Genomic DNA, 26,493 nt, shown 5'->3' with positions numbered 1-26,493 from the left:
CTTGCACATTATCTAACACTGGAATACATACACTTGAGTGAGGTGACAGGGTATCATGGCTGATAGTTATTATAAGAGTTCTGGGGACTGGTGACAGCTGACATTCATTCAATTCTTGTTCTGTGCCAGGCATTGATCTAAGTGACTGATGTGTTATCTCATTCAACCCTTACCATACCCGTGTGAGGAGCAAAGTGCAACACAGCCAGCTTAAGTAACTTGCCCAATGTGTGACATGGCTGCAATTTAGTCCTAGACTGTGTCATTCCAGAGCTCCTCCTCTTTCTCACCCTGCCTGGACTATTAGATCAGTAGTTTCATATTGATAATATAACAAATTTAAATCAAATGTGGTCACAAGTGAAAGCCAGTACACGTTTGCCCCAAAGTTTAGTGGGCATTCACTCCCTTTTATGAATGAGAGACTGAGCTTGGAGAGGACAGATGACTTGCCCAAGTTCACACAACCAGGACTTGGGGTTCGGGATTTTAAATGAGATCTATCAGGTTCTAAAACCATGTATGAATGAGGTCCAAGGGGAGATGGACTCCAACATCTGAGGACAAAATGCCAGATCCTATCCATCCCTTGACACTTAGGGATGTCCTCACCCCATGACTGGTGTCAGGAAATACAGACTAAACAATTCCCCAAAACATAACTTCCGCGGACAGGGCTGAGGAAGCATCGATAACTTCCAGGGCTGAAGGCAAGACCCTGACCCCAAGGGAGGTTCTGAAAAGGTAGACCACCTACACGTTGTGGTCTAGACAAAAAAACTGGTGTTGCCCAGAGCCTGTGTGGAGGAGTGCAGGAGAGCCACATTACTCCCACTGCCTTTTGTTTTAGTTGTGGTTTTTTTGGGGGGGGGGGGTGTTTTTGCCTGAGAAATGTACGTTAATGAACATTAATGAATTGCATATCCATGAACAACCATCCAGGTCAATCAGACCATTATAAACATTTCAGAAGTCCCTTGGGTCCCTTCCCAATCACAGCCTCCCTCCCCCAGAAGTAAATACTATCATGATTTGGTGATAATCATTCCCTTGCTTTTCTTTATGATTTTACCACTAGTAATGGATTCGTTTTGCCTGTTTTTGAACTTTGTGTAAATGGGTCATACAGTGTGTAATCATTTGTGTTTGACTTCTTTTGCTCAACATGACATCTGTGCAACTCATCCAGGCTGTTCCATGTACTTGTAGATCTTTCATTTTCATTGTATAATATTCTATTCTGTGAATATACAATTTATTTATATACTTACTAGCACATCTGGGTTTTCTATTTGTAGTTTTTAATATATTCTAGGTTTGAGCCTTTCATCACTCACATTTCAATTACCTTCTCCCAACTTGTGTCCCAATTGTGGTCTTCACTCTCTTTATGGTGCTCTTTAATCAATAGACATTTTTAATTTTAATTTAATTAAATGTTTTACAATTTTCATTTATGATGTTTTTGTGTCTTGTTTAAGAAAAACTTTTCTACCATGAGTATATGAAGGTATTCTTCTCTTAAATTCTTCAAGTTCTCTAGATTTTGAATCCACTTAGAATTATTTTGTGATGTTGTGAGGTAGGGATCCAATTTCATATGTTTTTAATATGGATAACTGATGCTCCATTTACTTAAAGTCCAACTATCTCCCTCTAGTCTCACAGTACCTCCTTGGCCACCTATTCTGTGTCTCCATAAAAATGGGTCTGTTTCTGAGACCACTGGTCTTTCACTAGTCTATTTGTCAACTCTTGCAACAATATTACACCATCTTAATTGCTATCCTATATAATAGAAGGCTAATATGCAAATCGACTGAACGGCTGAATGACCGGTCACTATGACGTGCACTGACCACCAGGGGGCAGATGCTCAACACAGGAGCTGCCCCCTGGTGGTCAGTGTGCTCCCACAGCGGGAGCACTGCTCAGCCAGCTCATGGCTGGCGGCGCAGCGGCAGTAGCGGGAGCCTCTCCGGCCTCTGCTGCAGGCAGGCAGTAAGGAGCAAGGGGTCCCGGACTGCGAGAGGGTGCAGGCTGGGCTGAAGGACCCCCACCCCCCAGTGCACGAATGTTGTGCACCGGGCCTCTAGTACTTTTATAGTAAGTATGGGCATCCTGGCTAGTGGGCACTTAGACATAAGTTTAAGAATTAACTTGTGATGATACATACACAGAAATCTATTGGAATCACAACTGGATTTGCACTGAACCTACAAAACAGTTTAAAGGGAACTTACAGTTGAAAAACATTGACACTTCCATTTGATGAACACATTTATTTACTTAGTCCTTTTTAATGTCTTTCAAGGCTTTCTTTTTTTTAGGTTTTCTTTTTTCCAGAGATCTTGCACCCTAGCTGGTTTGGCTCAGTGGATTGAGCGTGGGCCTGTGGACTGAAGGGTCCCGTATTCAATTCTGGTTGAAGGCTCCATCCCCGGTCCTGGTCAGGGTGGGTGCCGGAGGCAACCAATGAAAGGCAACAAACCCATGTGCCTCTCTCACATTGATGTTTCTTTCTCTGTCTATCACCCTTCCTTCCCATCTCTCTAAAAAATCAATGGAAAGCCGTGACCGGTTTGGCTCAGTGGATGGAGCGTCGGCCTGCGGACTAAAAGGTCCCAGGTTCGATTCCGGTCAAGGGCATGTACCTTGGTTGCGGGCACATCCCCAGTAGGAGGTGTGCAGGAGGCGGCTGATCGATGTTTCTCTCTCTTCGATGTTTCTAACTCTCTATCCCTCTCCCTTCCTCTCTGTAAAAAATCAATAAAATATATATTTTAAAAAAAAAATTAAAAAAAAAATCAATGGAAAAATATTTCTAGGATTAACGAAGAAAAACACAAAGAGATCTTACTTCCTTTTGTTAATTTCAGTTCATAAATGGTATCTTTTTTAAGTTTTTTTATTTTTAATATATTTTATTGATTTTTTTACAGAGAGGAAGGGAGAGGGATAGTTAGAAACATCGATGAGAGAGAAACATCAATCAGCCGCCTCCTGCACACCCCCTACTGGGGATGTGCCCACAATCAAGGTACATGCCCTTGACCGGAATCAAACCTGGGACCCTTCAGTCTGCAGGCCTACGCTCTATCTGAGCCAAACTGGCTGGGGCATAAATGGTATCTTTATTAAAACTTTTCTTTGTTATTAGCATATAAAAGCAATGGATATTTAAATATGGATTTTGTATAAAAAATCTTTCAAAATTCTTGCCCGAGTTGCAGGCTCAATCCCCAATGTGGGGCATGGGAGGCAGGCAATCAATGATTCTCTCTCATCGCTGATGTTTCTATTTTTCTCTCTCTATCCCTTCCTCTCTGACTAGGAAGTGAACTGTGACCTCCTGATTCATAGGTTGATGCTCAACCACTGAACCACACAGGCCGGGCAATAAAAAAAATTTTTTAATCTTTTAAAATTCTTAATAACGCTAATAATTTATCCATGGATTATTTTGGATTTTCTACAACACAACGGTATCATCTACAAATAATGACAATTCTGTTCATTTCCAATCATTAAATTTTTTTTTATATCTTTATTGGCTTAAGAGAGGAAGGGAGAGGGAGAGAGAGATGGTGAGAGAGAATCATTGATTAGTGCCTTCTCCCCGATTGGGGATTGAGCCCGAAACTTGGGCATATGCCCTGACCAGGAATCAAACTGTGACCTCCTGGTTCCTAGGTCAGCACTCAGTCACTGAGCCACTGCGCTGGGTCATTAAATATTTTTAATATTTTTTATTGATTTCAGAGAGAAACATCAATGAGAGAAAATCATTGACTGGCTGCCTCCTGCACGCCCCCTACTGAGGTTCGAACCTGCAACCCAGGCACATGCCCTTGACCAGAATTGAACCTGGGACCCTTCAGTCTGCAGGCTGACGCTCTATCCACTGAGCCAAACTAGGTAGGGCAAATATTTTCTCTTTCTTGACTTAATGGGCTTGCTCGGACCTCCAGTACAATGCTGAGTAGAAATGGTGACAGCAGGCATGCTTGCTACATTCCAAAGGTCAAAGCTCTTAACATTTCACTTCTAAGTATGTAGTTTATTGTAAATCTTTGTAGCTACCCTTTATGTTAAGTAGGTTTATTCAACGAACTTGCTAAATCAAATTTTATCTCTTTGTCAAACTCACGGCCCATGGGCCATATGCGGCCCACAATAAATATTTTTGCGGCCCAGCCAATATAACGGTATGTAAGAAACATTTTAATTAAAATTTGATAACTTAATTTTTACAATATCCTGTTATACATAATTATTAATAATTAACTACAATGTTCGCTAATGACTGATTACTATAATCGTGTTGCATTCATTTCCCTTACCCGCCTTACATGCAGGCACACCATTTCTCTCCACTGATACTAGCAGTGAATATTTTAGCAGCCGACTGCCACGTCATTCGTCTTGGACTGACTTGTTTGGTGTGCGCAACAGGAAATATTTTGCTTTCGGAGAGCAAGAAAAATAGGTTTATTTGTGTTATGCTTATTAATTTGTGCAGTTATTCAGTGTCTGGTAAGTTAATGTTCAAGAAAAAATATTAATTTTTATTAAAATGTTCTATTATTTTGTTAATGATGACTCATTTATTTCAGCCCTTTGTATTCAGCATGTCTCTATCAAAATAAACCTATGTTTTTATGAAAATTGAAGCTTTTGTTTTTTTGTGGCACACATAAATTTAAACCTTGTTTATTTGGCCCAGGTTAGCCTTTGAATTTTACATGCTTGCTCTACATCTATTAAGATAGTTGTGGTTTTTCTTGTTTAATTTGCTAATGGAGCAAATTATGCTGTTTAAATTCAAATGTTAAATCACAGTGCAGTTTTTGGAATAAATCCAACTTGGTCATATTATACTTTTTAATATACAAATGGTCCCCGACTTATGATGGTTCAACTTAAAACTTTTTCGATTTTATGATAATGCAAAAGCGATACACATTCAGTAGAAACCGTGTTCAGATTTTGAATTTTGATCTTTCCCCAGGCTAGCAATATGCAGTATGATACTCTCTTGTGATGCTGGGCAGCAGTGAGCCAAAGCTCCTAGTCAGCTACAAAATCACAAGAATAAACAACCAGTACTATACAGTGTCTTGTGTTACCATCATTTTTTGGATATTGTGTTTTGTGTTTTAACATCCCATCATGTCTACAAAACACGCAACTGTGTCCTCTGCTTCTGGTGAGACGAGGAAGGCAATTACTTGGCGTAAAACTCAAGATAATTGCCCAACTGTAGGATAATCTAAGTGTTCCTGGCACATTTAATGTAGGCTAGATTAAGCTGTGATGTTAGGTAGGGTAGGTGTATTAAACACATTTTCAACTTACAATACTTTCAACTTATGATGGGTTTATTGGGAAGGAACCCTATTAAGTCAAAGAACATCTGTATTGGACTTTGGCAGTGCTATAGACTGAATATTTCTGTCCCTTCAAAATTTATATATTGAAACCTAATCCCCAATGTGATGGTATTAGGAGGTGAAGCCTTTGGGAGGTGATTAGGTCATGAGGGTGGAACCCTCATGAATGGGATTAGTGCCCTTATAAAAGAGACTCCAGATATTGATTTCATCCTCTCACTCTGTAAGGACACAGTGAGAAGACAGCTGACTGTGAACCAACAAGCTGGCCCTCACAATACACCAAAACTGCCGGCACCTTGATCTTGACTTCCCAGCCTTAGTATGTGTGAGAAATAATTTTTGTTTATTAGCCATCTAGTCAGCCTGAACAGACAAGACAGGGAGTTATCACTTGGTTTAAAATATTTGCATCTATTTTTTTGAGATTGTTCTGTAATATTTGTTTTTCACTCATCAGGTTTTAGTATCAAGGTTATAAAATGAATTAGGAATGCTCCCTCTTTTTCTACACTCTGGAATTGCTTTTGTTCTTTGTGGATTTTTTTAAATATCTTTTTATTGATTTCAGAGAGGAAGGGAGAGGGAGAGAGATAGAAACATTAACAATGACAGAGAACCATTGACTGGCTGCCTCCTGCATGCCCCACACTGGGGATTGAGCCAGCAACCCGGGCATGTGCCCTGACTGGGAATCGAACCATGACCTCCTGGTTCCTAGGTCAATGCTCCACGACTGAGCCATTCGAGGTGGGCTGGAATTGCTTTGTAAAATTGAAATTACTTATTCCTTGAGTGTTTCACCAGTGAACCCATCTGAGCCCAGAGTTTCTGTGTAGAAAGACCTTTGTCTACAGGTTCTGTTACTTAACAGGGCTACCCAGAGTTTCCTTTTTTTGAGACAGTTTTGGCAAGATATATGTCTGTAGTAATTTGTCCATTTTATCTAATTGTTCAATGTAATTGGCATAAAGTTGCCTTTTGGAACATTGATCAAATTACCACATTAATGGAAGGACACAAACACATGTCTGGATTTTGATATTTGACAAAGTCAGAATATCCTCATTGAAAGACAGGTGAAATATGGGTGTGCTGATTTGTTTTCACTAGTTGTGTTCCACTTCCAGACCTCTTCAATGCCATTCCTTCTGACTGGACTGCGGATTCTTTCTCAATTTTTAAAATTCAATTCAAGCATCGTGTCCTCTAAGGCTCCCAGATTCCCTACACTAGGCTAAACATCTATCCTGGAGCCTCCACAGCCCACTGTACCCATCATTGTCAATGGACTAACCACACTCCACTGAAATTCTTTCTCTGTGTCTTTCCCCATACACTGAGCTTCTTCATCTGTCTTCAGTGCAGAGCAGAGGTGACCAGTCAACACTTATGGAACTGAATTGAGCTTACAACCAATGAATGACTAAATAAGTTCTCTAGCCACCTGCCTATATTTCCTCACATGCATTAGCTTGTTCCTTCATTTATTTCATTGAGCATCTACTATGTGCCAAGAACTGTTCTAGAAGAATGGCTTGTGTGCAAAGAGGAAAAGTTGGCGAGTGTGGTGTCCTGGAAACCAAATGAAGAAAGGATTTCAAGTTTGAGATGATCAACTGTGTCAAATGCTGCCATTAGGTCAAGTAAGATAAGGTCTGAAACTAGAACATTGATATAACAACCAGTGACCCTGGAGCTCTGGAGGAGAATAACTAAAGAAAAACTAGTATAAAGTTTTGCTGTGAAGGAAAGTAAATAAATATATGGTGTTTTATTTTGCTCTGCAGCGTTTTTAAGTTGCATGTTGTAAATATATCTAGCCATTATTTCAAAGCTTCTAGGTTTCCTGTTTTGAGTTAGAAATACAATGTCTGTGGACAGCAACTCTGGCATGAATTTTTCACAGTACATTAACACCTTTGTCCTTTCTGAGGCCTTCCCAGTCTTGGAGACCAAAGGATCTCCCTGTTGGTGTGAAAGGCTGTTTTTTTAAAGTAACTTCAAAATCTTGTGGCTGATTCACAACCAATGTCTCCACATCCACAGCTGACCACATCCACTACTGCAACCACATGTGTGACATCAAACCCTCATGTGGCTGCCACTCTTCTTCCCTCCCTGACAGAATGTGGGCCTGTCTCCCAAAGACCACCAGACCACATGTATTAGGACAATAAGGTGAGACAATACAGATCCTCAATGACATGTTGAAGCAGCAGCAGCAGCAGCAGGCATGACCACACCTCACATTCCACATGCCACTTCCCACTGTGACACTCCCATATGATCACCCTGCACACTCATTCCTGAACAGGAGAACACTGCACAGCAAGACACATCATTTCTCATAGAGCTCTATTGTGGCATATAATAATAGGTACTCTATATAAATTAAATTAAAAATAAAGCTCCAGCAGGTTGCACAGGTTGGCTGTTAATAAATATATCTCTGGGTAATTGTGCCCCAAGACCAGCTCACGACCACTCTCCCTCATCCAGAGAATTATACAAAAATAAATACAGGCTCAGGGGGGTGGAGGGGGGAGGAGGACATGCCCAGTGCCATTCTGCAAGTTCTCATTTCCACTATCCACCCGTCCCCTGTTCCTCTCCACTGGTATCACCACAGGAGCCCTGTGCTGACTGGAGAGCTCAGGGACGGGGAGGCCTCTCTACAGTCAAGCATTCTCAGAAGTAAAGGATCCACTCACTGTACAGGCCACACATCCCATATGAACCCTCTGGGGATGGTGCAAGGGCTGCCCCTCCCCAAACCCCAGAGGGGGGAGGGACACTTGTTATTGCTGGTCCCACAAGCAGCTCCTACGAGAACCAGGCCAGAGAGAGGCACAGCGCAAGCACCAGGAGGGACATACCACTGTTCAGAGCCACAGGGACCACTACCAGGCCAGCCAGGACTCCCAGAGTCTGGGTCAAGGGCCCCCAGAGCTGGGGAGACAAAACACACACACATTCTGCAGGGGCTGCTAAGGTGGGAGACCTCTTTGGGGACTCAAGGCTTAGGCCTGAACCCTCTTCATCCTGGAAACTCACATGGCACCTGGCCAGGCTGGAAGGACCAATTTCAGCCCCTGAGACGCCAAGGAGGGTGAGATTTTGCTCCTGCGGGCCTGAAACAGCTGGCTCCTTGCCAGATACAGGAACCAAGCTGTCTGCCCATTCAGTGGACTCCATCCGGGCTTCTGTCCCTCCTGGGAACCCAGGTACCCCAGATATTACCCTATTCGTGTGCAAAGAGTCAGTGTCCTTGCGCATCCCCTTCTCTGGCGCCCCATTGAACTGCCCCTCTGGACCCAAAACCACAGGGCTGTCACATGCCAAGCCCCCTGCCCATGGGAGCCACACATCTCCCATAGTAGCTACCACAGAACGGGCCCCAGAGAGGATTTCCGGAGGTGATTCCTTGGGGGTGCCTCCTTCTGGACTGGAGGGTATTGTGGAGAGCCCCTCTTCACCCTCCCCCTCCTCATCAGGGTCCTCAGTGTCTTTGATAAGCTCCACACCACGCCCCAGCCGGGCATAGTGCAGTGTGATCTCTTCTGCCAGGGCGCTGTTCAGGGCCCGCTCAGGGCCAGGCCACTTCAAGATCAGGTCGCGGTCCGTGAATATGCCCAGGGGATGGCTAGGAGACACCCCTCCATCTGTGGAGCCCTCCCCGCCATTTCCTGCCCCACCTGCAGCCACAGCAGCCCGCAGGCGGCTCAGGTGGGACAGGTAGAGCTGCTCCAGCTCCTGGTCAATGGAGTCCTCGCTGAGCAGCTCCTCCAACCCACTCATGGCCTCCAAACCCCTGGGGGGCTCGTCCATAATAGCCCCTACCATGGGCTCCTTTCGGCCCCCTCCATTCTCGCTGGATACTTCCCACGCAGCCTCCACCTGTGGCTGACTAGGTTCCAGGAGAGGCCCAGCTGCCCCCTCACTTGCATCAGGCCCCGAGGCCTGGTCCCTGGGGGAGCCACCCAGCCCACAGAGAAAGGAGGAGGGGGGGATCCTGATGGCTGGTGTCTGGTGGACCTCTGTGAAAGCCACAGATGCACTGTTTCTGGGGATGTCACCTTCCTCTGTGAGTCTGCCAGTCACTGTAACTTCAGAAACCTGGGGTGGGGGAGAAATGGAAGGAGATGAAGTAGAGGAGGGGGTGGAACAAGCAGTGAAAACTGGTAACAGCCCACACCCAGACCCATAGGTATTTCTAGATAAAAACTCCTTAAAGGGCCTTCTATAATTCTCTAAATTCCAGACTGTCATCTATATTAAAATAATAAAATCAAATGAAGTAAAGGAGGCTTCCTCCAGATCAGCGGTTCTCAACCTGTGGGTCGCGACCCCTTGGGGGTCGAATGACCCTTTCACAGGGGTCGCCTAAGACCATCGGAAAACACATATATAATTACATATTGTTTTTGTGATTAATCACTATGCTTTAACTATGTTCAATGTGTAACAATGAAAATACATCCTGCATATCAGATATTTACATTACGATTCATAACAGTAGCAAAATTACAGTTATGAAGTAGCAACGAAAATAATTTTACGGTTGGGGGTCACCACAACATGAGGAACTGTATTAAAGGGTCGCAGCATTAGGAAGGTTGAGAACCACTGCTCCAGATCATATAGCTGAGGTGAATACTGCTGGTTGGCTTCCAAAACATATCTAGAATATTCACATGAATTTATGCAATTTTTATTTAAAAAAATATTTCCTAGCTCTGGCTTTTGACAAGGCCTAGAAATAATGATCAATTTAGTAGCAACGGGCATACCTAGTCCCCAGATCTAAATAGCATTCTCCACTAAAAGGAGTTAGGGCTCCTTAAATAAATGGCTATTTCCAATTTTGGGGCAGGTAAAGTCCTATAATGTGAAGAAGTGCTCAAAGAATGATGGGTATGTGTCAAAAGGACTGTGGCACCAATCTAAAAAAGCTTCCACTGGCCAGAGGCAGTTTAATTTAAGCATCAAAAAAAAATAAGGGCAATGAATTGAAACTCATCAAATACGTTTAAAATTCATGAGTTAATAATGATATACCAAAACCAAAAATCCTTTATTTGGTCACCTTTGAAGAAGTTGATTTCTTCTGAAAATTGGTAAATAAGAAGGGGAAAATCAATTATTTATACAGCTTTTTCTATACAAACTATATACCTTCAAGATTACACACTGTGGCCAAAACCGGTTTGGCTCAGTGGATAGAGCGTCAGCCTGCGGACTGAAAGGTCCCAGGTTCGATTCCGGTCAAGGGCATGTACCTGGGTTGCGGGCACATCCCCAGTGGGAGATGTGCAGGAGGCAGCTGATCGATGTTTCTCTCTCATCGATGTTTCTAACTCTCTATCTCTCTCCCTTCCTCTCTGTAAAAAATCAATAAAATATATTAAAAAAAAAAAAAAAAAAGATTACACACTGTCAAGGTAGTCAGACAGTTGATGTGAGAAAGTTTTTCCTTAGAAATAAATTCTGGCCAATAAACAAAGGGGGAATAAGAGAATTAAACAGAATCAATTCTATTTAAACTACTTTAATAATAATATATTTGTATCTAATAAATTAATTTAATAAAAGTAATAGTTTAGCCCTAGCCGATTTGGCTCAGTGGATAGCGCGTTGACCTGCGGACTAAAGGGTCCTGGGTTTGATTCCAGTCAAGGGCACATTCCCGGGTTGCAGGCTCAATCTCCAGTGAGGGGTATGCAGAAGGCACCCGATCAATGATTCTCTCTTATCATTGCTCTTTCTATCTCTCTCTCCCTCTCCCTTCCTCTCTGAAATCAACAAAAATATATTTTTTAAAAAGTAATAGTTTAATAAATTGATTAAATTTAATAGATCCAAATAATTACATTGAATTAATAAATTAATAACAACTCAATAAAAGCCCGGCCGGTGTGGCTCAGTGGTTGAGCATCTACTTAAAAATTGAGTAAGAAATGTGTTTCCACATGGGTGCAATCAGCCAAATCCATACTGTGAGAAATTCTACAGGACAAACAAGGTTTCTTGAACAAATTGCAACAAAAGTGAGGAGATTTAAAAATCTAAAAGGACCAATCCATCAACCAAATACAATGTGTTGACCTTTTTGGATCCTAAAAACTTATGAAATAAGGAAATTTGAACATTAACCAAATATTCAATGACACTAAGGAATTACTTTTGTTAATTTTTGTTAAAATTAATGTTAATTTTCTGAAGTGTGATGATAGCACTGTGTTTTTTTTAAGAGTTATTAATTTTATGAGATACAAACTGAAGTATTTACGCATGGGATAATGTCTAGATTTTTTCCAAAATAATTCCACAGAGAATGGGAAGGGAGAGAAGGGTTGGGATATAAAAACGTAGGAATGGACATGTGTTGAAGTTTGTTGAAGCTGGGTGATGGGTATATGTGGGTTCATTATACTAGTCTCTACTTTTACTTATACTTGAAAAAATATATAATAAAAAGTTAGCACACACATTAACATACATCTCCTGAGTTTCTCCACCCTGTTGTCAGCACCACCATCACTCACCTAGACCACTACAGTCACCTCCTCTTCACAGTCCCCCTGCTTCAGCCTCACCCCTACAATCTATGTCCCTCACAGCAGCCAGAGGGAGCCTGTTAAATCCTAGGTCATGTCATGGCCCTTCTCAGTTGGTGACCCTCCCGTGGTTCCCTTGTCGCTCAGAGTAGAAATCAGAGTCTTCTCCATGGTCCATGAGGCCCTATACAATCTGTCCCTGCCATCTCTCCAACCTCACCTCCCCCTGCTGCCCCTCATTCACTGTTCCTCACACACATTAGTCATGGCCCTGCTCTAGGACTTTGCATTTGCCTGGAATGACCTTCCCCTAGTTATCCACGTGGCTCATTCTCACCTTCTTCACATCTTTGCTCAAATATCACTTCCCTAGCCACTTTAAAATCTAAAGTTGCAAACTTGTCCCCACCCCACCCCGTTCTCTCTCTCCCCCTCCCTTCCTTCCTCCTTTCCTCCCTCTCTTTCCTTATCCCTTTTTCCCCCCCTTAGCACTCACCATTATCCAAAACACCATATATTTATCTATTGTTCTGTTATGTCTCACACCACTAAAATGTAAGTAAGCCCCAGGACGACATCATTTCTGGTCACTACCATATTCCCTAACAGTGCTTTGCACAGACCAAGCATTCAATAAACATTTGCTAAGTTACCAACTGACATTAAGATAAGCTGAGGTAAAAAACTGCATTCTACCCTTCCACCATCAGGTTATGATTTGGGGGATCTCCCTCTAACCGAGGGTGGACCCAGAACAAGTCAGCTCCACCACCCAGTCTCCCATTGGGCTGTCTGTCCCGAGGCTTCCAGGGCCTGCTTACCTGATGTGTCATCTGTGGCCATGGACGGAGAGGAGTGGGAGCCACCAGGGGACCCACTGACTCCTGGACATCAAGATGATCTGCTGGAGAGAAGAAAAGGGCAGCATTGGGGTGAGGCAGGCTTACAAGCAGGCCTGGTTTGGTTAAGAAAATCTGTCCTAGCCAATAGGCAGTTTTGCCTCTGAAGCTTTCTGTGACAGTCTAAGGTAGAAGTGCCTCTTAATTTGTATAGAAAGGAAAGAGGGAGGAAGAAAAAAATGACAAATATAAGCTAAAACTCCTACCACCTGCCAATTGCTTACCCACAGCAGGGGTATTATCATCCGAGCTCTTCATCCTCAGCTCTTCCTCGTTAGGCCTGTGGGACAAAGGAAACAACACATGGATCTGAGCCCTGAGAAGCCAGTTCTGCCATCCACCAGCCACTTCTGAGCCTCTGTGGTGGCTACCCTCACTTGACAGCTGCTTTTCTCTCTTCTGCTGCCTCCTTCCATCCCGATTATAAAAGTCCTACACACTCAATGTAAAAAATTTACAAAATACAGGGAAGCATAAAGCAATAAAAAGTGCCACATTAGCCAGAGACAACCACCATTACCATTCTGGAAAATTTAATTCCAGACATTCTATGAAAGTGTTTAGATTTTGCAGATATAATGTTGCACTGGCTTTGTCCATTTAACAGTAAGAAGCACCATTCAATACTTCTGTAAACATTTGAAATAGCTGCTTACTACTCTCATCATATGGGCTTGCCAGAGGGCATGTGCCCATTCCTGTCCTACTGAGCAGCTAGTTGTTTCTTCTATTTTACACTCACAGAGCAGGCTTCAGCAGAAACGGTTGCCTACAACTTCATGAGCAACTTGGATCATTTCTTTAGGGTATCTTCCGAGCTATGCAGAAACCCATCTTTTCCAAGAAAGAGCAGGTGAGTTCTCCTCTCTTAAAGTTTTCAAGGGCATTAACCTCGCCGGAACCGGTTTGGCTCAGTGGATAGAGCGTCGGCCTGCGGACTGAAGGGTCCCAGGTTCAATTCCGGTCAAGGGCATGTACCTGGGTTGCGGGCATATCCCCAGTGGGAGATGTGCAGGAGGCAACTGATCGATGTTTCTCTCTCATCGATGTTTCTAGCTCTCTATCTCTCTCCCTTTCTCTCTGTAAAAAATCAATAAAATATATTAAAAAAATAGTTTTCAAGGGCACTAACCTCAATACTAATAGAAAAGTTACTATATTATGTCTCCATTCTTAAAATATAGATTGCTTTAATTTGATTTCTCTGATGATTAGTAGTGTTGTTGAGCATTTAGTACACCAATGGTGGGAATGCAGACTGATGCAGCCACTGTGGATAACAGCATGGAGTTTCTTCAAAAAAAAAAAAAAAAAAAAAAAAAAAAAAAAGAAAGAGCAGGTGAGGACTATGGGGCACCGGAAGCAGCAAAAGAGAGAAAGTGACTGGTGACCAGGAAAGAGGTCAGCAGAAAAGGAAGTAACCTGGGGTCGTAGAGGCCTGGATCCCACTGCAACCCTCATCCCATTGCCATAACAGCCTAGCAAGGCACCTAACCTCCCTGAGCCTCACCCCCTCACCTTAAAATACAGCACAGGGTATCCAGGATGTGCACACCAAGCACAGGGCAGTCAAGAGAAATGAGGACATCAAGCCAGATGCCAGGCCTGGTACAGAACGGGGGCTGAATCAATCGTAGATGGTTGTTTGTCTTGGTCTTCCTTCACCAGGCAAATCGGACCCCAAGGTCTGAGTGGCATAAGCCAGCTGTATTTCAGCCAGTCCCTGCCAGGTGTGAGGTCACGGCTCATGGGGAAATCACTGTTCTCATATGAGTATCAAGTGCTTACAGATTAAGGCAGTGAGAGAAGCATTAGCTAAAACATGTACAGAAATCTGACAGGAGCTGAGGCAATTGCTCAGACCTTTCGCTTCCTAGAGGTAATTTGATGATGTTGACATTTCTGAAAATGATTGCAATTTTTTAAAAACACGTAATCAATTACCTTTACAGAAACAGAATATCACTAGCTGACCCAAATACAGTAGTTACTATGGTGTTAGGGACATATACTATAAATTAAATCCTCACAGCAATCCATGAGATAGGTGCTTTTAATCCTCTGAAGTAGGCAGTATTATTATCATCTTACAGATGATGAAATGGAAGCTGAGTAAATGGCTCAAGGTCAGCAGTGAGGATCAAAACCTCTCAACCAGTAAACTGTTGCTACTTGGGTGAGGTAGACCGGGGTCTTACCCCAACCCCATCTCCAATCCTTTCCAGGAGTAGATCAAGGGAGATGGCAACAATAGACAAAATCCCTCCCTCCTCCCTCCTTCATTCAGTCTTTTTTTTTTAAACCTGCCTTTTACCCACCTATTCATTCCCAGCTTCCCTGCCTTCATGGAACATGTGGCTAGGAAACCACCAGACACAGAAGTGACTATAAAAAATCTTTTTGTTAGCACCCTAGGGGAAAACTTGAACCATATATATGGATCTAGAGCAGCGGTTCTCAACCTGTGGGTCGCAACCCCTTTGGGGGTTGAACGACCCTTTCACAGGGGTCGCCTAAGACCATCGGAAAACACATATATAATTACATACTGTTTTGTGATGAATCACTATGCTTTAATTATGTTCAATTTGTAACAATGAAATTGGGGGTCACCACAACATGAGGAACTGTATTAAAGGGTTGCGGCATGAGGAAGGTTGAGAGAGTCTGGAAGCTCCAGAAGAAATGTGTGTCTTTCTCCATGAACTAGGACTCATGTGTCCCGCCAGAGGTCTTTGGATGAGAATATAGTCAAACCTCGGTTCTCAAATGTCTCCCATCTCAAGCAATTCGCTTCTCAACCCCACAACCCTTTCATGCTGATACCTGTATGATCAGCCATGCATCTCTCAGGCGACAAACAAAGGAGAGAATGCATAAGTATGAGTCAGTTTACCGCTAAACCTCACGTTGTTAACAGCTCAGGAAATTATGCTGTGAATATTTTTGTGGGGTTTTTTATTTTTTTGCTTTTGATGCTGCTTACCATTATTAAATTTTCATTTTTACTGTTTTTTTCATTTCCTTTTTGTTAAATTTTCATTTACACTTCATGTCCTTTTTGTTTTTAAAGTGTTTATAGAACAAACAGTACATTAGACATGTACTGTATATAAGAAAGGTTAAAACAGGTAATCATTTGGGGGTCTGGCATGGATTAATTCAATTTATATTATTTCTAATGGGAAAAAATGATTCCGTTTTTGAACAGCTTTCTGGAATGAATTAATTTTGAGAAATGAGGTTCCACTGTACTACAGGGCCTGGAGTGGGTAACACCAAAAGCCCAGTCATCAACTCCTGCCCATCATGAATAAGAAAGGGGGCTTGGGAGCAAACGGGTTTGGTCCTACACTAACTAGTCCTGTCAGTGGCTCTAAAATCCAGGTCTTTGGATTTGTGGCCTGACATGACTTCTGATAACTTCTTTTGCTGGTGTAGTCAGTCCTTCATTAAAGAAAATGTCATCTTCCTAGGATCTTCTAAAGCAAGCTTCTTCAAGAAGACCCACAGACAGACAGGAAGGGGCAGGGACTAAGCAAGCTGTCCCCTGCCATCTGGCCCAGAGCTAACATACACAAAACCAGGCTTCTAAAAGCACTCCAGAGTCCTTGGATGCATGTGAAAGAAGCGGGTGGGTGATGTGGAGGGAGCGAAGGGGAATTCAGGACACAGCCAACCAGCAGGAAAAGAAATCCACAGTTCAGTTGAAGAAAGGTCAGTTGAGAAAAAGATAATACAAAACAAATCCTTCAGCCCCCAAGCATCTCTTCCATAACTGAGGGTGAGAAGAGGGGCAACATACAGAAATCAGGTCAAACAATTCAGAAAGCCCCAAGATCCATGAAGTCAGCAAAAGTACACAGGTCACTCCTTACCTCCAAATCAGAGATGAAAGCAAAAGACATATCTATTGTTCACCTCCTCCACCTTGAGCCCTTTTCACTGATACACCAAGTCATTTGAAAACCTTCACCTCCGTCCTTCAAGGCAACACCCTTCCCTTTTTACAAACATGGAAACCGAGGCTCAAGGAATCGTGTCTCTACATTCACTAACTACACACCACACTGATAAATCTAAAGAGGGCTCCATTTTTAAGTGTTTGAAACGGAACTTAAAAAAGAAAAATGAAAATCTAAATATCCAGAACTGTCTTTCACAGTAAACATTTGAGGGCAGCTATGACTTTAATCAAAAGGAGGCTGCTGAGAGACATGAAGTTACAGAGCCTCACTAATCAGTAACAGAGAAGAGGGTTCTTAGAAAAAGTGGAGAGGGAAGAAATTAAGAACAAAACTGTACTTCCAGTGTGCTTACTAATTTTCGAGAAGGAAACCCACTCTTTTGGCACCAGCCTCACAAATGCCACTTGGTGATCTCCTCAAGGGCAACCAGCAATAGTGGGCTAGAACACACAGGCCTAGGGGCATCTTGTACATGCATCCTTTGGTTGCTCTCGAGAACTAGTCAAGACAGTATAGCATAGAAGGGGCCTGCACACCAGTGTGAAAATTCTTCCCACCAACAGGAAATTCAATGGCTGCTGACCTCAGATGGCACCCAGAGAAACCAGGGGGTGAGATTTCAGAAAGAAGTGTCATCAGCCCCAGCCTAGGCCAGCCAAGACAGAACAAAAAAGTGAATCTCCAGGTAGAGTGAGTGAGGGTTGACAGCCACCATGGGAAAGAGCAAAGCAGACTTTCAGAGCAGTCACATCACTGCCATCACCGCCGCCCAAGTCCTTCGTGAGCACCCCCAACGCTCATGTTTTCAAAGAACTTGGCCAGCCCAAAGTGGGTCACGCACTGAAACCCAAAAGGGAAACTCAGCAGACCCCAGCTCAACCTGAAGATAAGGCTGACTATTGGGGAGGAGGTGCGGGGGAGGTGGGGCACAGGTGGCTTCAGAATTTAGAAACCTGCCCTGTTATACTTGGAATCTGTTACCCTGAGCCATCTGCTTTCTGAAAAGCACAGGGTTTGAATGCAGCTGTGAAAGCCACCAAGTTATGTGGGGCACTGCTCTTTCCCAGCTAGTCTGTGTCAGTGTCAACTCTGGGACTTGGGGACAATCCAGTGGGGTGGAAGGAGGACAGCAGTTTATTGTGCTATGAGCTTCTTTCACAGCAGTAACTTCATTCATCTGGCCGTGACCCAAAGAAACACACTGTATATCATAGTCCAGCACACCGTATGCATATGTAAATATATATACATACATATAACTGAGAAATAACTTACCTTTAGTACGTGGTGATGCACTAATTAGTTCCTATACTATTTTTTAAGTGTTTGTTGGAATCCAGTAAATTGATTTCACAACTCAACAAAGGGTCATAACATGTAATTTTGAATGAAACCAGTCTGCCACCAACCAGCTGTGTTACTGAACCTCTCTATGCCTCAGTTTCTTCATCTGTGAAGAGGGAATAATAGTAATACCTACCTCAGAGAGCTGGATTGAAGAACCATGAGGAAATTGTCTATAAAGTGCTTAATAGTAATCCTCTCCACTTTCCCACTGAGGGAAACTGAGGCTTTGAAAAGGAAAGTAACTTGCCCACCATTGCTCAGCTGGTAAAACATGTCACCTAACCTGATACAGCAGTTAAAAACTGGGCCACTAGAGCAGGGCTGCCCCGTCCTGCCACTTTCATAGCACGTGGCCTTGGCTATGACTTCCTACCAGTTTTCCGTGGATGAAAAGAGGACCACTTTCACACTAAGTTCTCACCCTCCCAACAACTAAGATGACCCCTGGCCCGTCTTGTTTCAACTATGATTGATCTGGTTTCCCCTAAGGCTGCCAACTCAGTAAGTAGATTGGGCTCCCATCCTTTCAGCTCCAGGTGCGCCTGAAAATTAATTGAGGCCCTACTATGCACCCACCCAGTGACAGATCCTGGAGACACGATGGTGAGCAAACCCGACTAGGAAGCTTACAATTTACTGTGAAGACATAAAAAAATACTCACACTCATTCTTTCAACAAACATTTATTGAGCACCTGTTAAGTGCCAGGCACCATGGCAGGCCCTGCAGGAATACAGAAGTAAATAAAAGCAGACCATGTCCCTACCCCTCAAGGAGCTTACAGTCTAGCAGGGCAGAGGGTCATCCAATAATCCCCAAATGAAGGTCTAACCACAAACTGAGGTCATTTCCTTCAAAAAAGTAAAGAATGTGCTAGAACAAGGGGACCATGGCCCAGACTACAGGTCAGGGAGAGCTTAGGATGTTTAGAAGGAAAACAAGCAAGGGAGGGGAGAAGAGTGAGAAGCTGCTCAGAGCACTGTGTGGGAAGTAATGGATTCAATCTCGAACAAGGGGAGTTTGTGGCATTGGGACATCAGGTAAGTGGAGATACCAAGTTTGAATATATGAGGCTAAAAGAAAAGGCAAGGAGAAAGAGACGTGCCAGGGAGTTAAGAGGAAAAGCATCCAAGGCAAGGGAAGAAACTGTTTGAAGTAGGAGTGCTCAACCACTTCAAGAAAACCAAAAACCCACCTATGAAATCTGATAGATGCAGGGGGCCAAAGAACGTGGGAAAACAAGTGCAAGCAACTCTTTAGAGGGGGGTCGGCAATGAAGGGGAGCGTGATTTAGGACTGGCCAGCAGCAGTGTGGACAGAGGTGGAACCAAAGGACAGATTAAGACAGTAGAGATACTGGCATGTGTAACAGCTGATAGAGGATCAGGTGAGAGCAGTGAAAGCTGCTGGGAGAGAAAGAGAAACTGATTATGTCAGGTTCTGGAGCAAATGGAAGAAAACGGAACCCAGAGCATGAGTGCAGGAACTGGCCTGAGGGAAGAGAGGGTCCCCTCCTCCCCTGTAACACAAAGGAGAGAAGTCAGAGGGCAGGCATGGGGAGTTCGTCTTATGGCTTCTAGTTGGTTTCTTGAAGGTAAATAATTTGAAAGAATCGCATCAGGGAGGAGACAAAAATGGATCAGAAAAATAGGGCTGCCAGGCAGGGTGGGAAATGATCCTGAATTTGTGATGATGCTCATCTGCTCTACTACACGACATTCCCTAACAGGGCTTGCCTGCTTGGCTGACAGGTGCTATGGGAAAACCAGGGCCTGAAGAAGTTGGAATGAACAGGCTTTCTGGAGGAAGCACTCTTAGAATTGAAGTATCAAAATGAGGAGACTGCAAGGGGCACAGGACCAACATTCCCGGTGATGGAAACAGGATGGGCAGGGGCTCTGAGGCAGGAAGGGGCAAGGCACCTTGGAAAAACCGTGGTGATAGCTCAGAAGGCAGAGGACGGTATGAGGTGAAACTAGTAGCCATGGAGGCCAGACTGGGGGAGACGGCAGGGGATGCCTGAAGGCCATGCTTAGGCTTTCTTGGTCTTCGTTTTTAAGAGGAATAGGATAGCTCCTAAGGATGTTAAATCAAGGTGGACCAGGAGGACTCCTCTTCACTCCAGCCCTGGGACATTGGACTGTGGGAACCTGTTTGCCCATCTGGGGAAAAGGGATAAAACAGTCTACCTCACCAGGAACGTTGAAAGGATTAGATGACATTTGCATGCAAAGAGCCAAGTGCATAGACCTCTGTCAGGTCTCAAATGACAAGCCCTCTGTACCTGTCCCTTTCCACCCAGTTCCAACACCAGCCCTCTGACATCTCAGTGCCAGTCTGTGTCTTTTTCCCTGTTTGAAACTAGCACTGTGCCCAGCACATAGTAGGCCTTCAATAAATGCTTGCTGATGGATCTATCTCTAAGCCTACAGTTTATCAAAAGCCTGATCTAGCAACTCAGGGAATGCAGCCTTTTCAGTTTCTAAGCATTATCCCTTTGGCTACCATGGACTTCTTCCATGCTTGCACCTGATGTGGCTGCATCCAGTGCACAGTGGGCCTACAGTCAACATGGCCTGAATGGGAAGACCTATACAACAGAGACCCAGCAGGTTAAGACTACCTCCTGAGATCCTCCATCATTTACAAGAGGGCTGGGTCTCAGAAGGCAGCTGTTCTTCAACAGCGCTCCAAGTCACCGGCAGCACACAGGTTTTAAAACAATAATAAGTTGAAATGTACTCGCCAAGAAAGCCACCAACCTAAAAAGAAAATCTTATCGTTGATCTTGCAATGAGCACCAACCTCCCCTTTGCAAGAGCTGAGATCAAAAGATAAAGAAGCTATCAAAAAGCCATCTGCCCACTTAAAATAATATCACAAGTCATGTTAGGAACCACAGACCTGGGGCCAGATATCAAAACAATTGTCTGAACAGGCTGCTTCAATTTCTCCTTAAAACCACCATGTATTTTAAAAGAAAAACACCTTCTCCACCCACATTGGCCCTGCAAGCTTCTGATTTCTCTGTTCCCTTCCTTTCACACTCTAAAATGAGCAAGCTCCATTTACCCAAACTGTTGCGTCTTATAGACTGGCTCCCACGACAGCCAGCTGGAATGACGTCTTAGGAAAAGGTGATTCTGGGACACAAATAGCTCAATATCTCAGATCTGGATGATGGCTACATAAGGGCATAGATATGTAAAAATCCATTGAGCCCTATACTTAAGATCAGTCTACTTTATGTAGCTGTCACTCAAAAAAGCAAAAAAAAAAAAAAAAAAAAAGGAAGAGCAAAGCATAATATACTGGAGCAAAATGCAGAATTTGTCCTGAATCTTATCAGGTCTTCAAGGAGGAGCTATTTTTAAAAATTGCTCCTATGCCCTGGCCAGTGTGGCTGGCTCAGTTGGCTGAGCATCATCCATGCACCCAAAGGTTGTTGGTTTGATTCCTGGTCTGGGCACATGCCTGGGTTGCAGGCTCAATCCCCAGGGGGGGAGGGGAACATGCAGGAGGCAGTCAATCAATGTTACATCAATGTTTCTCTCTTCTCCCTTTCTCTCACTCTAAAAATCAATAAACTATTCTTTTAAAAAATAATAAATAAAATTTCCCTTAGCATCTCCTGCTTGGTCTGTCACTCACTGAGCAAACTTGAACAAGCAGGCTTACTCCTGAGCTACCTCTTTCCCCCTCTATTAAATGAGGATAATCATAGCACCTCCAGCACACAGCATGCACAGCAGGACTCAGGAGAGAACAGACACAAAGCTCTTAGCACAGATATCAGTACATGCCAGCCACTGTTATCTTTTGCAGCTACTACCATGCTTGTTACCTTGCCCATGTTTGCTGCGTCCAATCCAACCACACAAAGTGACTGTCATTCCCCTTAAGCAGATGAGAAAACTGAGGCAAGGCCACACAGCTGGTGACAGGCAGAGCAGAGTTTGGGAGGAGAATCCAAAGACCTGTACGTGTGATTCCCTAAGTACTAACACTGGCTAACACCTATGTGGCACTGCTATGAGCCAGGCTAGGTTCTGAGTGCTTTTGCTCGTCTCCTGTGAAGTAGGTATTATAATTATCTGTTTAACAGATGAGGGTACTGAGACATAATGCAGTTGGCCAAGGTTACAAGGCCAATATAGATGGCAGATCTGGGATTTGAACCCAGGCACTGATGCCAGAATCCACGCTCTTAATTCTGTAAGGAAAGCCATGTTGCCTGCCCCCTCAGACTAAGCCTCAGGTTACTGTGGGGCTCACAGGTCAGTAAGTGGGTGCCTGCCTGCTGGCTCAAGTACCCAGGCACATCTGTCCACCAACTGAGCTAGGCCGTTCTGAACCACTCACAGCCTAAGGCCTTGCCAGGATCACAAACATCTTGCTGCAGCCAGAGGCTTCTGATCCAACATACAAGGTCCAAAAAGCACTTTCCCGTTCCCATTTCCAGTCCTCTCACCACCAGGGAAATGTATTTCCCACGCATGGAGAATCTACCTATCCCATACTAGACTTAGGTGAGCCCAAAAAGAATCAGGCCTATCTGCTACCCTGGAAAAACTAAGCTGACAGAAATAAAAAACCTAGGAGAATCTTGTCTCAGGGCCTCCTGGGGTTAACTGGTTCTTTCTCCCAGGCCCTGAATAGTCACAGGTGTTATGGCAAAAACACAGGACAAGAGCTTCAGGTACGGGCCCATCTGATTCTGCCTCCGCCAGAGCCAATGCTTCCCTGTGAGAGCATGGGGTCGGCCACTCACCTCTGCAGACTTCAGACTATTAGAGCACAACAGTAAAGAGAGTGCACAGGCTTCAAGGTTAGTCATGGCTGAAATGGAAAAGCCAGGCGCCATCACTTCCTTAACCAATTTCTCACTCTGGAACTCTGGTTTCCTGCTCTGTCAAATAGGGATCAGCTTCCCCACCCCCCACCCCCAGCTCCCACACTACCATGTCACTGCAGTTCTCTCCACTCTGTCACTGCCTATCATTCACACCAAGCTCATTCCCACCTCAGGACTTTTGCACTTGCTGTTCTCTCCCTAGAACACCCTTGCTCCCATATGTGGGCATAACTCCTCTTGATCATTCAGGACTCAGTTTAAATGGCACCTCCTCATTAAAGTCCTCCCTGTTTCCTTTTCTACAAACTCTCTTCCTTCATATCTGCGCATAACTCTACTTAACATCATCCAGGACTCAACTCCTCAAAGGCCTTCCCTGAACATCCCGGCTAAACCAGGTATTCCGTCCTGAACTTTCTCCCCTTGCTCAATTTTACTTTCCCCTCAACAGCTTCCTATGTTTCTTATCTGCTCATTTCTTGTTCTTTCCAACTGTCTCCCATAGGAGCCTGTATGATCTTTGAGGGCAGGAAATATGTCTGCCTTGTTCAGGGCTTTACAGTGGAATTCAATAAATGAATGAATAAAACCCCAGTAATGCAGAGCCTAGCACATGTTTGGCCTCCATTACTCTTTGACTAACTGACTGAATGTGCCCTCCTCCCTGTCCTGGAGAGCAGGCCTGAGGGGTTCCTGGATCAGGATGCTTGTCCTCCATCCTAGACACAGCCCTGCGATGGCGGAGGTGGCGCTGGCAGACATTACCTGCGCCTCACCGGCTTCATGCAGCTCTTCAGCTGCCTGGCCTCAGCCTCCATGGTACCCTGGGACTCGGGCTGTGGCTCCAGCTGCGGCAGCTGCTGCTGCTGGGGCGGCCCTTCAGCGTCAGTGGGTGAGGGAGCGGGTGAGATCCGGAGCAGAACTGTGTAGTTGCGGCCGTGGTTGTTGGCCCAGAAAATGCCCTCGGGGGTCTCATAGCGCACCACGAAGTCCAGGCGCGCCCCATCGCCCGCGCCCTCCGCAAAGGGCAGCTGGAAGGCAAAGCGGTCAGTGCGGCCACCGTCGTCGGGCGAGGAGGCGTACACCTGACCGGACACCAGGCCAAGGCCTGGATCCAGGATGGGATCTCCGGTTCCTGGTCCTCCCGTTCCTGCCACCGGCGGGCTGCGCGGGACGTAGCGCGCTGGGTGGTCGCAGAAGGAAGCCCAGCCGTCGTGTGAGGCCCGCACGTGCACCGCCTTCTCGAAGGAGCGGTTCAGCACGCGCACCAACCCGCGCAGCACCGGCGGGCGCCCCCCAGGCACCCACACCCCGGAACCCCCGGGGACCGCTCCGGGAGGCGGCAGCAGCGCCTCCAGCTCCACCATGACGCGCCCCAAGCGCTCCAGACGGCCCGGTGCAGGCGGCAGCGAAAATGTGGGCACCACGTAAAACCCCCCGCCAGCGGGGACGGGGCACAGTGGTGAGGGCTCGGGGCAAGCCTCCTCTTCCTCCTCCCCTTCATCCCCATCCTCGCCATCGTCGTCCTCGTCAGCCCCGCCGCCGTCGCCATCTTGCCCGGCCACCTCCGCCATCTTGCCCGCCCCGGGCCCGCCCCACGGCCGGTAGCAGCGCAGCTGCGCCAGCGGCAGCCCCAGGGCCTCGTCGGCAAACAGCACCCTCCGCGGGGCCACCGCTGCCTCGACAGAGGTGCGGGGCTCACCCGCGGCCGGCGAGGGGGGCGCAGGAGGCCGCAGCGGGGACTCCACAGGGGCCGTGCGCGCCATATCGGCGGCGGCACCGACGGCACCGGCGGCGGGACCGGCGGGGGCCGGGCCTGAAGGGGCGGGCAGCCAATGGGAAGGCCCGCGCGGGGGGCGGGGAGGGTGTACTGCTCACGGAGGCCGAAGGCGTGAGACGCAGACAGGTGTATCAGGCAGCCAATGGGGAGCCACGCACGGTGACATAGACAGTGAATCGAGCGCAGGAGACGCACGCAGCCAATAGGGACGTCAGAGAGTGGGCGGTGGAAGAGGCAGGGTGATCGGTGAATCAATGAGGAGACCTGAATGGGGGTGGTGTAGGGTCTGGGATGAAGAGAGAAGCAGGACAGCTAATGGGGAAGCATGAGCGGGATTGGCATCTGGGTGGCGGGGTAAATGGAATGGCTACAGGCGACGGGGGCAGCAGGCAGCGAACAGAGAGAGGCCTGAAAAGTAGGAGATCCCAGGGTTGCGTAGGTAGGTGGTTGAAAGCTAGAGACAGTGAACAGCCAATGGGAGCCACGCGCCGGTGTCGTAGAGGAGAGGTGACGATAAAGGATGCAGCGAGCCAACGGGGAGTCTGTGAGCCTGCTTGAAGCCTTCAAGGGGTGGTGCCAGGGCGGAACTAGTTCTTATGGAGGCCAGAAGGAGCTTGAGAGGTGGTGTGTGAGTGCGTCGGAGGCGGGACTGGAGGGACAGAGCCGATGGGGATGAAGGCGGGAGCAAGGAAGAGAGATGGCAGATAGCCAATGGGGGAGCCAGAGCTAAGTGGAGCCCTCAAAGGGTAGTGCAAAGGGACATAGAAGCGAGATATGAAAGAGCAGAGCCTACGGGAGTAAAGAGCCAATAAGGAAGCAGGAGGAGAGGACAGTGCGTAGGCAGTCTGGGCTATGGGGTGGTCAAGTAACAGAACCATAAAATGCCTCTTGTGAGTGGATTTACCTGCTCCCTAACCCTCCGTGACTCCCCATTGCCCCCGAACTGTGAATCCCCAAAGCCCCTCAAGAGCTAGACTGCACTCTGGTGCGAAATCTAAGAAAGCAAAATGAACTCTCCTGTCGCAGTTACTGGATCTCCTCTGCCCACCTCCAAGCCTTTGCTTGAGTGTGACTAGGCAAGGATGCCCCTCATTGTCATCCTCGGCATTCTCCAGGACTTGGCACCATTACTGAATGAATGGCCAGATGAAAAATATAACTTTTTGGAAAGGTTAGCTTTTTCTAAGCAGCTCAGCAAAACACTAAGCTTGACTATGCCACCAAGAGTTGTTTAGGCATGTTGGCAGACACTGGCTAACATAATCACAAATCCAAGCCCTGTCCTTCTTGCCCCATTCAGTCCTCCACATCCCACAGTGGCCTCACCCCCTTTCTATCTGCCTCCATCTCTTCTACTGTTCCCTCTCCCAAGAGAGCTGCTCTTTCTGCTTCCTCCATCTAGTCAACTCCTTTCACTCTCCCTTTGAGGCCTCACCTATGGGAACCAATTGTAGCTTTTGTCCACTGAGCATGTTCATTCGTACATTTCTCCTCCATCCTAGGAGGATTTACTGAACATCTATTGTGTGAAAGGTTTTGACTCAAAGCATCCCTATGAGGAAGGTGGTCCCCCCAGCAGCTACCTCCTCTCCCCCTCATGTCTCCGTGTCCAGGGGTCATGGGTCAGAAAGGAATATGTTCAGCTGCAAGTAACAGAAGAATCATGAAATAATGGGAACTTAAATAGATAG

The 26,493-nt window shown here is 45.7% G+C and overlaps 1 protein-coding gene across 2 annotated transcripts; it reads right to left on the bottom strand.

Annotated features, from left to right (window-relative positions):
- Positions 1 to 4,704: 4,704 nt before the first annotated feature.
- On the bottom strand, positions 4,705 to 24,812 carry PPP1R3F (protein phosphatase 1 regulatory subunit 3F). 2 transcript variants are annotated; one of them, XM_036305407.1, is made up of 4 exons: positions 23,788 to 24,812; positions 13,077 to 13,132; positions 12,775 to 12,857; positions 4,705 to 9,512 (listed from the first exon to the last, which is right to left on the bottom strand). In XM_036305407.1, exons 1-4 carry the CDS (start codon positions 24,786 to 24,788, stop codon positions 8,220 to 8,222), a joined length of 2,433 nt encoding a protein of 810 aa, XP_036161300.1. In that variant the 5' UTR covers positions 24,789 to 24,812; the 3' UTR covers positions 4,705 to 8,219. The 2 variants fall into 2 exon arrangements, with proteins under 2 accessions (XP_036161300.1, XP_036161302.1); XM_036305409.1 differs by having other exon boundaries at positions 12,775 to 12,854.
- Positions 24,813 to 26,493: the final 1,681 nt, after the last annotated feature.

Source organism: Myotis myotis, unplaced genomic scaffold (genome assembly GCF_014108235.1).
Source record: "Myotis myotis isolate mMyoMyo1 unplaced genomic scaffold, mMyoMyo1.p scaffold_m19_p_4, whole genome shotgun sequence".
Taxonomy (NCBI): domain Eukaryota; kingdom Metazoa; phylum Chordata; class Mammalia; order Chiroptera; family Vespertilionidae; genus Myotis; species Myotis myotis.
The sequence above is the reverse complement of the archived record's forward strand: the minus strand, read 5'-3'. Positions and strand labels throughout refer to the sequence as shown.